General features: G+C 39.6%; 1 protein-coding gene across 1 annotated transcript in view; it reads right to left on the bottom strand.

Annotated features, from left to right (window-relative positions):
- Positions 1 to 6055: 6055 nt before the first annotated feature.
- Positions 6056 to 14963, bottom strand: part of malrd1 (MAM and LDL receptor class A domain containing 1) — a gene marked incomplete at its 5' end in the record, with an annotated part of 62303 nt that continues 53395 nt past the window's right edge. The window contains 5 exons of the mRNA XM_079661857.1: positions 6056 to 6734; positions 6824 to 6937; positions 13863 to 13917; positions 14223 to 14319; positions 14413 to 14504. Coding sequence (XP_079517983.1) covers positions 6660 to 6734; positions 6824 to 6937; positions 13863 to 13917; positions 14223 to 14319; positions 14413 to 14504 — 433 coding nt within the window. The 3' untranslated portion in view covers positions 6056 to 6659. The remainder of the gene's footprint in view (positions 6735 to 6823; positions 6938 to 13862; positions 13918 to 14222; positions 14320 to 14412; positions 14505 to 14963) is intronic.

The following is a 14963-nucleotide window of genomic DNA, read 5'->3' as shown; positions in this document are numbered from 1 at the left end:
AAAATACTCTGGTGAAAGTAGAAGTACTGACTAAACTTCTTTACTCAAGTCAAAGTAAAGAGGCTTTGAAATGTACTTCAGTAAAAAGTACCCATAACTAGCAGCTGTTTTAAAGAGTACCTGACCTCCCTTTATATTAATAGAACAATAATGTCATTGTTAGCTAATGAATGTTTCCATGGTGACCAACGGCAACATGACAACGTTTCCATTGGTCCCTCTTCTTTAGAGAAGACCAGGAAATGATGGATACACGGATCGTGTTCAAATCAATAGGCACGCAATGACTCTAAATAATAATGATCACGCCACCAAACACACATTCAGACTAAAGGAACCAGCCTGTTTGGGAAATGAGAGAAGTAGAAAGTACAGGTATTTGGGTTCAACATGTAAGAAGTAGAGGGTACAGGTATTTGAGTTCAACATGTAAGAAGTAGAAAGTACAGGTATTTGAGTTCAACATGTAAGAAGTAGAAAGTACAGGTATTTGAGTTCAACATGTAAGAAGTAGAAAGTACAGGTATTTGAGTTCAACATGTAAGAAGTAGAAAGTACAGGTATTAGTGTTCAACATGTAAGAAGTAGAAAGTACAGGTATTTGTGTTCAACATGTAAGAAGTAGAAAGTACAGGTATTTGTGTTCAACATGTGAGAAGTAGAAAGTACAGGTATTTGAGTTCAACATGTAAGAAGTAGAAAGTACAGGTATTTGTGTTCAACATGTAAGAAGTAGAAAGTACAGGTATTTGTGTTCAACGTGTCAGAAGTAGAAAGTACAGGTATTTGAGTTCAACATGTCAGAAGTAGAAAGTACAGGTATTTGTGTTCAACGTGTAAGAAGTAGAAAGTACAGGTATTTGAGTTCAACATGTGAGAAGTAGAAAGTACAGGTATTTGAGTTCAACATGTAAGAAGTAGAAAGTACAGGTATTTGAGTTCAACATGTGAGAAGTAGAAAGTACAGGTATTTGAGTTCAACATGTGAGAAGTAGAAAGTACAGGTATTTGAGTTCAACATGTAAGAAGTAGAAAGTACAGGTATTTGTGTTCAACATGTAAGAAGTAGAAAGTACAGGTATTTGAGTTCAAAGTGTAAGAAGTAGAAAGTACAGGTATTTGTGTTCAACATGTAAGAAGTAGAAAGTACAGGTATTTGTGTTCAACATGTAAGAAGTAGAAAGTACAGGTATTTGTGTTCAACATGTAAGAAGTAGAAAGTACAGGTATTTGTGTTCAACATGTAAGAAGTAGAAAGTACAGGTATTTGTGTTCAACATGTGAGAAGTAGAAAGTACAGGTATTTGAGTTCAACATGTGAGAAGTAGAAAGTACAGGTATTTGTGTTCAACATGTGAGAAGTAGAAAGTACAGGTATTTGAGTTCAACATGTGAGAAGTAGAAAGTACAGGTATTTGAGTTCAACCTGTAAGAAGTAGAAAGTACAGGTATTTGAGTTCAACATGTGAGAAGTAGAAAGTACAGGTATTTGAGTTCAACATGTAAGAAGTAGAAAGTACAGGTATTTGTGTTCAACATGTAAGAAGTAGAAAGTACAGGTATTTGTGTTCAACATGTAAGAAGTAGAAAGTACAGGTATTTGTGTTCAACATGTGAGAAGTAGAAAGTACAGGTATTTGTGTTCAACATGTAAGAAGTAGAAAGTACAGGTATTTGGGTTCAACATGTGAGAAGTAGAAAGTACAGGTATTTGGGTTCAACATGTGAGAAGTAGAAAGTACAGGTATTTGAGTTCAACATGTAAGAAGTAGAAAGTACAGGTATTTGAGTTCAACATGTGAGAAGTAGAAAGTACAGGTATTTGGGTTCAAAGTGTAAGAAGTAGAAAGTAAAAAGTGGTCAGAAAGATAAGTAGTGGAGTAAAGTACTGATACCAGAAACATGTACTTAAGAACAAAGTGTTTGTTCTCCACTACTTCCCACCTCTGGAAATCAGCTGTTATTCTGCCAGGAGGAGTCTGTGATTGCTACAGGATCCTTTCAGTGACCTTTAGATGGACTCGGTGATTAACCAACAATAGCTCCGGTGAGAAAAGCTGACTAACGCTGCCTTTTTACAAACAACAACAACACACGGACAAAAGGCTGGCTTCATACGACTATAGCTCTCCGGTGCACCATTCAACAGCTCCAATAACGAAGCCACCAGAAAACATTTCAGCTGGGGACAAAACACACTGATGCACATTCACAGTGGCAGTCAGCAGGCGGGCATTGTGTGGCCTGTTAGTGGAGAAGAGGGTTTTTTCGTGTCAGCCGTTGATTGTGGTTTAGTCAGATCAGATGTCACAGGGTTGAGACAAACACACATTGATGCAGAGGCTGGGAAAACGCTGAGCTGCCATTTCGGAGAGAGAGAGAGAGAGCCTTTATCTTCACCTTTTATTATTCCAATTTGTATTAAGAACACAGGTCATGAACAGCATCAAGTCAAAAGTCAACTTTATTGTCAATCTTTCAGTTTGTGTGTACAGACAGAGAGATCGAAATACTGTTTCCCACAGCCCCGAATACAAAAATACAAATATGTACAAAAATATGTATACATATTTGTATTTAACATGCTTTCCACTTTTTCTGTTTACAAAGGAGTAAAATAGTATTGAAATAATAATCCGTCAATAAAAGACAATTCCACAATAGCCTAATATTCGTCAGGGATAATACACAAATACATTAAAATACAAATTCAAGAAAGGGAATACAAAAATAATAATAATAAAATAAAAACATATTCCGTACCTTTTAACAATTGAGAGATTACCAATATGTGATTAGTTAATGCATATTTGGGAATGTACAGCGATGTTTAGAGCTGTAATTCAAATTTAAAGAATATCAATTTGGCAATAGCTAGATAGCTGATATTCGCTATTTAGTTTGTGGAATAATAGCTAACTTAAGCTAAGTAAGATAGATAAGGATAGCTAGCTTATAAAGTACATATGTCACGCCCTGGCTCAAGGACGGACAAAAGAAGGAGACCACACATCATTCATATCCATCCATCCACCCATCTTCTCCCGCTTATCCGTGGTTGGGTCGCGGAGGTATCAGTTCCAGCAGAGAGCCCCAAACGTTCCTTTCCCCTCATCAACCAGCTCTGACTGGGGGGTCCCAAGGTGCTCCCAGGCCAGCGAAGAGATATAATCCCTCCACCTGGTTCTAGGTCTACCCCTTGGTCTCCTCCCAGCTGGACGTGCCTGGAACACCTCCCTAGGGAGGCGCCCAGGTGGCATCCTAACTAGGTGCCCGAACCACCTCAACTGGCTCCTTTCGACGCGAAGGAGGAGCGGTTCAACTCCGAGTCCCTCCCAGATGACCGAACTTCTCACCTTATCCCTAAGGGAGACACCAGCCACCCTGCGGAGAAAACCCATCTCGGCCGCTTGTATCCGCGATCTCGTTCTTTCGGTCATGACTTTTCCTTCATGACCATAGGTGAGGGTAGGGTCATTCATATCCAATTAAAGTATATTTATTTAAGTTAATTATGAAGTCAGTTAATCAGTAATGTGTGTAGTGTGTGGGTGTGTAAACATGCATCAATATATAAAGACAAACAAACCAAGATCCAGTAGAGCCAAGCAACCCAAGAGGAGAGAGAGACTGACTGCTCAGGCACCCACACTTGTAGCTGAGTAGTCAACCTAAATCAGGTGTCAGCAATCTCTCCTGAGTGGCTAATCAAGTCTAAGGCCTAGGGGCCGTCACATAGCACAGCTGATTTTGAGAGTTTGTCATAGCAACTATATCCACACTATAAGAGATACAGAGTTATTACAAATGTACATATATATTTTTTTTTGCTTGGGGGCCCTAAGCGGCCGCTTATGGGCCGGGCCGGCTCTGCGTTTAACCAAATGGGGATAAAACCAGTATACCAGTACAAAAACAGTCTTCAAATGAATGTATCTTCAGCCTTGAGTAGCTGTGGATATGTGTGTGTAGTTGTTATGCTTCGTGTGGGTTTGTAGGGCAGAAAAAGTCTAGGCTTAGCATGTCAGAGGAAAAGGCTTTGTAAGAAATTAAGTGAGGGCTCAAACTTTAAACAATAGAGTAGCTAAAAGGCTGCCATTGATCTTGCATTTGATGAATCTGTGACCCAGGACCCACCTCCAGACTCAGCAGAGCTTCACAGTGATGGAGAACCAGAGTAAACTGAAATGACACTGGAGAAGGTGTTCGTCCACCGCCTGAATATTAAAGATTCATGACTCAAAGTTGAACCGATATGAAGCAACGGGAGTGTTTCGATGTGACTAAGTGCAGCGCCTTCAGAGCCCTCAATCACATGGAAACTGAAATACCTGACAGTTATTATAAATTGGAAAGACACAAAAGTCAAAATTCTTCTTAGTCGGGCTTAGTTGATAACAAATGTCTCAGTATTCGTAGCTGCCCTGCAGGTGAATACTATTTTATAAATATTAGATTATAAAGATGGATAAATGGACGAATAAAGCAGTGAAAGAATGATATTATTAAACATTTTTGGGCTAATCAGTAGGGCTTGAAATGCTAATCCCACGCTCCACAGGTTTTTATTGGTTTAATCAAAATGTATTTAATGCAGTGGAAGATATCAGTGTGATATGTGAGTTTATTACCACAATGCAATGGTGAAGCATCAGGTTCCAAAATGTCCTGAAAATCTAATAAGGAGCAACAACATGAAATAATTCAGTGGAGACAATCTTTATGCAACACTGGATATAATTACAATGCCTAATAGGATTTTAGTCGAGATTGCATAATTGATTTTTCACTTTCTGCCTAGAATTAGATATACACCACTCTTATCAACTGATGATAGCTTTTCTTTTTTACTTGGGACAGATCCAGGCTAGCTGCTTCCCCTTGTTTTCTGAATCTATGCTAAACAGCTAGCAGCCAGTTGTTATGAAACGACCCAGTCTCACGGCATTTCGTGTTAGAGTCACAAAATGAATATATTGATTCGTGTTCCCCAACACGATTTCCCCATCACACAGAACGATTTGAAAAGCAATGTATTTCTATTGGTAGTATGTTTCGTGCCTGCACCAAATAATAACAAATTAGAAGGAAAAAAAGATTTAAAAAATACAGATGTCAGTATTTTAAGGCTCTGAGCCATTTATTTTCCTCGCAGACGGCAAGAAAAGTCCGACATTATACGATTTAAAATAAAAACAATAATCGTGGCTTGATATTGAGTAAGAACATGTTTTTATGAACCACACAGCTTCTGGTCTTCCAAGACCCGACCGGACAAAAAGATGTGCTGCAGGCACGAAACATACTACCAATAGAAATACATTGCTTTGAAAATCGTGTTGGTGAAGACGAATCAATAGAGTAATTGTCGTGACTATAACACGAAATGCCGTGAGACTGTGTTGTATGCTAAGCCAACTATCTGCTAACCGTTTAGCATACTGAAAACAGGTGGAAAGAGCTAGCGAGGCTCGATATGCTAAGCTAACTATCTGCTAACTGTTTAGCATAGATACTGAAAACAGGGGGAAGGAGCTACCGTGGTTCTTTATGCTAAGCTAACTATCTGCTTACTGTTTAGCATAGATACTGAAAACAGGGGGAAAGAGCTACCGTGGTTCTTTATGCTAAGCTAACTATCTGCTTACTGTTTAGCATACTGGAAACCAGTCAAAAGAGCTAGCCTGGCTCTCTATGCTGAGCTAACTGGCTGCTAGCTGTTCACCATACTGAAACAAGGGGAAAAAGCTAGCCTGGCTCTCTATGCTAAGCTAACTGGTTGTCTATCTTCATATATATGTTACTTTTTTGACATATTTAACTACACAGAACATGGCCTGCTCTTGTAAATCCAGCTGTAAACTGTCAGACAAGAAAAGGTCATTTATGGCGTCTCCGATGAGACACAGCGGAAAACCTCCAGAGCTACACATGTCAAATTTATAACGGACCGGTTTAACTGAGCGTTTTACGAGCCATCTGCTCAGCGCCGGTTGATACAGAGTCCCAGAGTTACTTCAGCTGCCTGGCAATGGATATTCATTTGCAAGTAAAGCAGGGGCAAACTCTTTTATTTGCACTTACAGGGATTAAAAAGGATTGCTGATGAAGTCGGGACTGACTTTAGAAGCTGTGTGTGTTCAGTGGAGTCTTTCTGCTCAGGGTACTGGATGTGTTCGCTTTAGAAAACCTTTTATAACCGTGCACTCACAAGACGTCCTGCAAATTAGAGCCCCATGTTGATAAAGTGCACACAATGGGGTTTGTATTTGTTTCTGATGCCTTTATTAACTTGCACCCTGCTACAGTAGGTGTGTATTTGTCTGGTAATCATTTTTCTGCACAATCCCCACTGTTGTTTTGTGAAATAGGCTAATTCACAAACAGGTTTTATCCTCTAAGATCCTGCAGATAATCACAACTCACCTGTTTTTAGACTAAATATATTAATATTGGACACAATTTAAACAACAGTCATACAGTAGTGTGCACACAGTATTTTCACACTCTTTCACACTATTAATGAATAATTGTGTTGTAAATCAGCAAAAGCAATGCATCAGGATTCACATTGTTGTTGGTTGATTCCCTCTCAGCAGGTCAAAGCTAAACTCAATTGACCCGGATCCTCTGCAGTGTCTTCTAAAGTCCTTTTGTTGTTATGCTTTAGAGCTCTCGCCCTCAGGAGGGTGATTGTACAGCGGGTTGGCGAAGGACAGCTTGGAGGAACCCTGCTGTGAGACACAATCAGAAACACATCGTGTCACCCTTTTATGCACAGAAGAGTAATGTAAGTCCTAAAAGGTGGAGCAGAACACTTTACCTCCACCTCCACCTCCTTCCTCCAGGGGTAAACGCTGATGGAAAGCCCCCGAATGTCCCTTCTGCTGGGGACATTAACTCCTGGACAACAACTGGATCTATCATGGCACGAGAGCTGAGGGAAACACAGTTAGAGACACATAAGCCTGACATGCAAGAAGTCATAACGTGCAAGCAGACTGGTAAGGCCTCCTTAGCTTCCCATCCGACCTTCGTTAAGTATTTCATAATCTTCCAGAGGTGGCATAATAACACATTGTTTACACAGCTTAGGTGAATACACGATGCTGATTGGTCAATTTGGACCTTCGAGATGTCTGCTATTGGTTGCTATCAGACAGCAAACCCTTCGCAGTGTGTGAGCTAAAGTGGTGAAAAGATGTGTAGAAGTGTGAATGTGTGCTGAACATCATCTGTCAGTGTGTTCAGCAGGTTTATTGCGAGCATATCATTTTTATATTTGGTGTTGAATGCACCTTAAAGAATGTCATTTTTGCAGATGCAGCACATACTAGACCGAGTTGACTTGCAGCCACTTGGCAATGAGGTTTCTATATATATATATACATATATTTTTACAAGTCTTTTTAGTTCATTATAGTTTACAGTAATCGATGCCATTTCATTTATATTGTAATTCCACAGTACCACAGTACACTCACTACACTCCCCCCTCCCTCCCTCCCTCCCTCCAGCCGCACATGCCCACACGGACGAAACCTAAAATAAATAAAAATGCTTACCAATATAACTTAAACAACAGAGCCATGAAAATTAACATAAAACGAAAAAATAAATAAACCCACATCAAAGTAAAACAAACAATTAATTATACAATACAGCGACAATAGAGACAATGACAGCACATCTAGTATTTCCGGCCGTCAGGAAAAATAGCCTCAGAATTATTTGATTATATTTTTCCAATGTCATTTTCTCCAGAGGTAAAAAATGTGTTATCTGATCAATACAAAGTTTAAATGTTGGAGGACGTTCATTCTTCCAGAGTAAAAGTATACATTTATTGGCAAAATATGTTATTGTGATTAATATTCTGTAATGTTTGGGGTTCAGTTTAAAGTTTGGCATTTCATTTAACAGGAAAAAACATGGATTTTGGCTCATTTCGATTCCTAAAACGGCTTTTGTGAGCGCATGAATGGAACCCCAGAAATGTTTCAAGAGATCCCAAAACAGATGCATAAATGTTCCTTCTTTTACTTTACATCTCGGACATTTTGGAGAGTCTTCTTTGGAAATGTTATGCATCTTTCTGGGTGTGAGGTAACATTTGTTGAGAAATGTAAAGTTTGCTTCTTTGATTTTATTGCTTGTGAATGGAGAATGTGTTCTGTCACAGATATTCAGCCAGGTAGTTAAATCTATCTGTATCCCCAAGTCCTTTTCCCAGGTCTCTTTTAAAGTTAGAAAGGATGACTGAGCTCTTTTAGAAAAAACTGCATTCAATTCTCTAATTTTCCCTTTGATCGTGGTCGATGACATCAATGTCTCCTCCTCTTCCAACAATCCCCATCTCAATTTATTGCTTTTAATAATTGATTGGATCACGTTCCTAATTTGCAGGTATCTGAAAAAATCGTTATTTGAAATGTCATATTCTTCTCTTAAATCATTAAATGATTTCAATGTTATATATCTTTGTGAAACAAATGTTTAAATTGCTTTATACCTGATTTCGTCCATTTGTTTATATCGATTCACAACAAATATTTGCTAAGATCAGGATTGTTCAAAATAGGAGAAAAGATTGAAATAGCTGAGTTAACATGAACTTTGTTTGTCCAGTCCCTCCAGGCTAACAGTGTATTGACCACTGTAAAACATTTGGCCATATTCTTCACCTTATTGAAGTCTTTAACAAATATAAGAGCTTCCACTGGCAGCGGGTCAAAGACACTGGCTTCTATCTGAACCCATAGTGAACCCTTTCTTCCCAGAGACCAAGATGGTACATTTCTTAATTGAGCTGACCAGAAGTAGTGTTGAAAGTTGGGAAGACCAAGACCCCCCGTGGTTTCTGGTTTCATAAGAGTCAGTCACTTGATTCTTGGTTTTATTACACCAGATATATTTTGAGATGTGTCTGTTGAGAGATTTAAAATAATCAGCGGATAAATAGCGTGGTAACATTTGAAAAAGAAAAATACATCTCGGTAGAATATTCATTTTTATGACATTGATTCTTCCTAGCAGTGATATTGGTAATGTGGACCTTTTGGATAAATCCTGTTTGATTTTGTCAATGAGCGGATTATAATTCTCTTTAAACAGATTGTCCAGGTGTGGTGTTATATTTATTCCTAAGTATTTAAAGCCACCTGGTGACAAATTAAAAGAACAAGACTTTTCCAGATTTGCTGTTGGCGTCATATGTAAGAAACAAGCATTCGATTTCTTAAAATTAATTGTATATCCTGAGTATCTTCCAAATGGCTCTATCGTGTCGTGCAGATGTGGTACTGAATGTTCTGGGTCTGTTAAGTAAAGAATGATATCGTCAGCGTACAGAGAAATGTTGTGTTCATCGTTAATCTTCACTCCTTTAATACTTATGTTGTCTCGCACACGTGACGCCGGTGGTTCAATTACAATTGCCAAAAGCAAAGGTGACAGAGGACACCCCTGTCTTGTCCCCCTTGTTAGTGAAAACAAATCTGAGGAAATAAAGCTCAGCGCAAGTTCAGGCAGGAAGACCTATCACTTCGTATTGCGCGTCATGGCAATACTCGCTCCCTTCACTAAAGGATAGGGAACGCCACTCCTCAGCTAACCTATCACTTCCCTCCGTTCACAAGCCTAATCATCGCACCTGTTAATCCCTCTATATATGCTCTCCCCTTTTCCATCAGCTGTCTTCCAGGTGTCAACGCGCAACCCTCCTCCACCCCTTCGCCTCCTGCTTCCAACTCAGGGCCAAGCTCAACCTTCTCCCTTCCAACCGGACCTAACCACTTATCACCACCACCAGTGTCTAGACCCGTGGGGGTTCATCGGAAACGGTTCTTCCCTTCCCGAATGACATCCTACAAAACCTGGGCCTAATCGCCAAACACCATTTCATTCACTTGTTATAAACTGTCATCATTATGTTTCATTTATATAATGTGACCCGATAATAAACATGTATTCCATACATCACGTCTCTCCTGATTGAACTGCAGTTAGTGATAACCGCTGCTTTAGGATTTTTATAAAAAGACCCACTCTATGAATCGAGAGCCCATATTTAATCTGTTCAAGATAGCAAAAAGAAAATTCCACTCAACCCTGTCAAAAGCCTTCTCGGCATCTAGAGAAAGAAGCAGAGATGGCTTCTGACCGGTGTCCAAATGGTTTATAATATTCAAAAGTCTCCTTATATTATCAGGAGAATATCTGCCCTTGACAAAACCTGTTTGATCAGGACTAATTAGTAAATCATTTCGTTTTGCTAATAATTTGGTGATAATCTTATAATCGTGATCCAAGAGGCTTTTAGGCCTACATGAAGAACAATTCAACGGGTCTTTCCCATCTTTATGTAGTTCAGTAATATATGAAAGATTCATTGATTGAGGAAGTGTTCTGTTGTGAGAGAAGTTGTTAACCATTGACATGAGTATAGGTTGAAGTTCAGTCAGAAGCCATCTGGCCCTGGGCTTTTATTTAGAGGCATAGATTTAATTGCAGCCAAAACTTCTACTTCTGTAATTGATGAGTTTAGATTCTCTTGGTCTAAATCAGATAATGTCGGTAAATGATTGTTATGGAGATAATTGTCCAGTTCATCTTGTGAGTAATCACATTGAGATTTGTATAATTTGTTATACAATTCATAAAAAGTCTGGTTCATCTGTTTTGGGTGGAAGGCTAAGCGCTTTCTGCTTGCTCCTTCTTTAATCGACAGGCAAGTAGTTTACTTGGTTTATTGCCGAATTCATCATTTTTTTCTCTGATAACATTCATTTGTGTTATGATTTCATTTGTTAAGTCAATATTTAATTTAGCTCTGGCTGTGTTGAATTGTTTCCAGTTTTCCTCTGTTGATGCGGATTTATGAAGTAGCCTACTTCACATCTGTTTACTTCTCTTTCAAGTTCTTGTCTGAGCTTAACTTTTTCACGTTTTTTAAAAGATGTGTATGAGATAATAAGTCCTCTTAAAGTAGCTTTCGCAGCTTCCCAAATAATATCCGGATCTATAGAGGGGTCATTGTTTTCGTTTATATAGTACCTTATCCACATTCGCATTTGTATTTGAATTGTTCGTCTCTAAGTAAGGAGTTATCACATTTCCAGCGCCTGGATACCAATTCTCCAAGTGAATAGTTAGATGAACTCTTGCATGATCTGAAATATTAATGGAATCAATTTTACATTCTTTTACCCTATGCATGTATTTTGAGGGAATACAAAAATAATCTATTCTAGAATAAGAGTTGTGGACATTTGAAAAGAAAGTGTGATCTTTGACCTCTTGATTTAGTTGAGGCCATACGTCAATAAGGCCACATTCTGCACCAAGCCCCTGAAGGACCTTTGAGGATTTAACATTGTGGCTCTTGGACTGGTTGGATTGATCTAATGTAGGGTTAAGAGTGCAGTTAAAGTCACCGCCCATCAGTCCTAACCCAGCACCATGTCAGACATGAACATTGGTTCATCTATATTGGGAGCATAGATATTTAAAAAGGTGATTGAGGTTTCAAAAATAATACCAACACCCAAAACAAACCGACCATTTGGGTCCGTACTCATTTTTCTAATTCGAATGGGGAAGTTTGGTTTACCACAATAGCTGTCCCTCTACTATGGGTTTTATATGATGAGAAGTACACCTGACCTATCCGATCGCTTTTCAATCTAAGATGTTCAGGATCTGAGAGAAAGGTTTCTTGTAAGAAGACCACATCAGCTTTGTCTTTTTTAAGAAGAGATAGTACTTTATTCCTTTTTATGGGATTTCCCAAGCCTTTAATATTCCAAGAATAGATGTTCCTGTTTTGCATGCTGACTGCTGCATGTCTGTGGGATAGTATTTAATACGTTGTATATTTTGGCCCCCATACACAAAAGGGATTCTCACTGCTTTTATTATTTAACATTAAAACTAATGTAACACTAACACAAAAAGAAAACAATATAACATCCCACCCAAACCAGGGTCTTCTGCAATTCATCTACCCAGTTTGTTGGAGCCCAGAGAGAAACAAACGTCACCTATGTTACAAATGTATCATCTCTTGGATTTACACACGGCATCTATTGCACGTCTGTCCGTCCTGGGAGAGGGATCCCTCCTCTGTTGCTCTCCCTGAGGTTTCTCCATGTTCCCCTTTAAACGGTGGGGTTTCTCTGGAAGTGTTTCCTTGTACGATGTGAGGGTCTAAGGACAGAGGGTCTAAGGACAGAGGGTCTGAGGACAGAGGGTCTAAGGACAGAGGGTCTAAGGACAGATGGTCTGAGGACAGAGGGTCTAAGGACAGATGGTCTGAGGACAGAGGGTCTAAGGACAGAGGGTATTGTCATACTGATATTCTGTACAAACTGTGAAGTCCACTGAGACAAATGTAACATTTGTGATATTGGGCTGTATAAATAAACATTGATTGACGTCAGAGAAACGTGCATCTCAGATCTAAGGAAATGTCCTCTTTGTGTTGGCAACTTGGAGCTCCCATCCTCAGTTCTCATTGAAAATAAATACATGTCTTCCTAATTCTCCTCCTCACCAGGGGACGGGTGGATAGAAATCCGCATCCCAAATTTCATCATGGTTTGTTCCATCCGATCATTTACATAACAATATATTGCCATAATAAAAAGAAGACAAATCAAAAAAGAACGATCGGAGGACATGGTGATATCTAAACTGTCAAAATAAAAGTGGAGGAGGAAGGTTGTATTTTAAACAGAACTGTATGTTACTGTTTTGTCAGACCCAGTAACGACGAGACGCCGTTACTGCTATTTATTAAATGGCATTAATTATAAAAGTGTTCACCCTCATCTTGCCTGTTGTCTGGTCGTCTCTGTGTTCCCTCCTGCTGATTATCCAATTGTGTTCACCTGGTGCCCTGTGTTGTCTCCTCCCCCCTCACCTGTGTCTAATTGGTTGATTCAGTTGTGTGTGTATTTAGGCTCTGTTTCCCTGTCTGTTGAGAGGCTGGTGTGTGTGTGTGAGATCCTGGTGGCTGCAGGCTGGGCTCACGTGAAGCAGCAGCAGCAGCAGCAGCAGCAGCAGCAGCAGCAGCAGCAGCAGCAGCAGCAGCAGCAGCAGGAGCAGGATTGAGGCTGTGTGTAATGTTTTAATAAATGCCCACACCGGGTTGTATTTTTGGATGTTCTGCCTCCTTGCTTGGTCGGGCCGCTCAACGGTCAGTATCACAGACCCCCTCCACTACCTTCTATATTTTCGAGTGAGCTAAAGTAGTGACACCGAGGTATGATATATGTGTAAGTATCATTAAGAAGCAGGAGAGCAGATATGAGATCTATTTCGCATTGTTATCCTAGCTGTATTGGTTAATTGTCCATTTTATCTTGTGAAATAATCTCCTAGCTCATGTAGACTAAGTGTCAGTGTTTTAAGGAAGGTTCATTGAAAGCAGAAGTGTTGTGTTGTGTTGTGTTTAATGCACCTTAAATAATGTAGTTTTGGCAGATGCATCCCTTATTAGACTTTGCAGTGATGTGTTTCTGTGTTTTCAAAATGTATTTGAAACGTATACACGCCTAGAAGTCCCCTTTGCGTCCCAGTGTGCATCATTGAGCTGTGTTGGATGTCTGAGGGTCCTGCTCTTCATGCACTACAGTGTGTAAACGGTGTAAATCACACACAGAAACACCAAATCCCCAGAAATCAATAACTCTAAATCAGAAATGTGCTCCAGCAGAACGGCTCGTGACCTCCTGCACTGTTACAGCCTCTTATTGAATTGTGCGGGGCGCCGGGTGGAGAAATGAGATTTTGTGAAGCAGAGAAAAACCTCATGTTCTCAGGACTGAATGTGCTGATGATTGATTGGACGATTCTCTGACCTCTGCTCTCCAATCACAGCTTTGGTTATCCATCACGCCGTAGTTCTTTGGCTTTCTGTGGAGAAAATAGAACGTATCATGGACATCATCATCACCAGCAGTAATGATATTATGGTATCAAGAACCAGAGGTGGGAAGTATTGGAGTACAAATACTTCATTACTGTACTTAAGTACATTTTTCTGGTATCAGTACTTTCTACTTCTTACATGTTGAACACAAATACCTGTACTTTCTACTTCTTCTTGAGGAAAGAAGATTAGTCAGTACTTCTACTTTTACTAGAGTATTTTAAAACACGAGTATCTGTACTTCTACTTGAGTAAAGGATGTGTGTACTCTTCTCTGTAAAGAACTCACGTTGGGCAGCATCTTTTCTTGAGGTAAACCAGCGTGCAGACGGAGAATCCAGCGACGAGCAGCAGCAGCCCGATGCCGATGCCAACATAAACAGAGACTAAACAAGACGGAGAGATATTTCATTAACAGGGCAGCCAGTAGATAAATCCAGAGACAGCTTTATAGAGCGGAGCTTCCTGGTCTTTATTACCCAGCTGGGTGTCCTCTGGTTCAGGAGTCACGGTAGATAACACCGGTTTCTCCTTCACATGGCAGCGGTTTCCTGTCCAGCCTGGAAAACACCTGACAACAGGTAGGAAGGAAGGAAAAGAGAGGAAGGTGTGATGGTGAGACAACATGACAATGATTCTATGAATAAATTAAGCAGACGTAGTGTATCACATATGTTTCAATTCTAGTATTGTTTATACTCTTTAATTTCTACTTATGTGCAAAGCCTTGTTTTGTTGTTTTTTATGCTGCTGCAACGCAAAAAATCCCAAATTGGGATCAATAAAGTACCTCTTATCGCTATATTAAGTAGGTTTGATCAAGTTTGTTCCATAATTAGGTTTGCAGAAGCTCTACAATTGTAGATATTTCACCATTTTTAATTATAAGGCTGAATACAGGATTCGATACAGTATGCTATTTTTTTATAACAGACCGTTGCTAAGAATAACAGACTGTTGCTAAGGAGAACATACTGTTGCTAAGGATAACAGACTGTTGCCAAGGAGAACATAATGTTGCTAAGGATAA

Source organism: Notothenia rossii (assembly GCF_949606895.1).
Source record: "Notothenia rossii genome assembly, chromosome: 12".
Classification (NCBI taxonomy): domain Eukaryota; kingdom Metazoa; phylum Chordata; class Actinopteri; order Perciformes; family Nototheniidae; genus Notothenia; species Notothenia rossii.
Note: the sequence above shows the minus strand (reverse complement) of the source record. Positions and strands in the feature narration are given on the sequence as shown.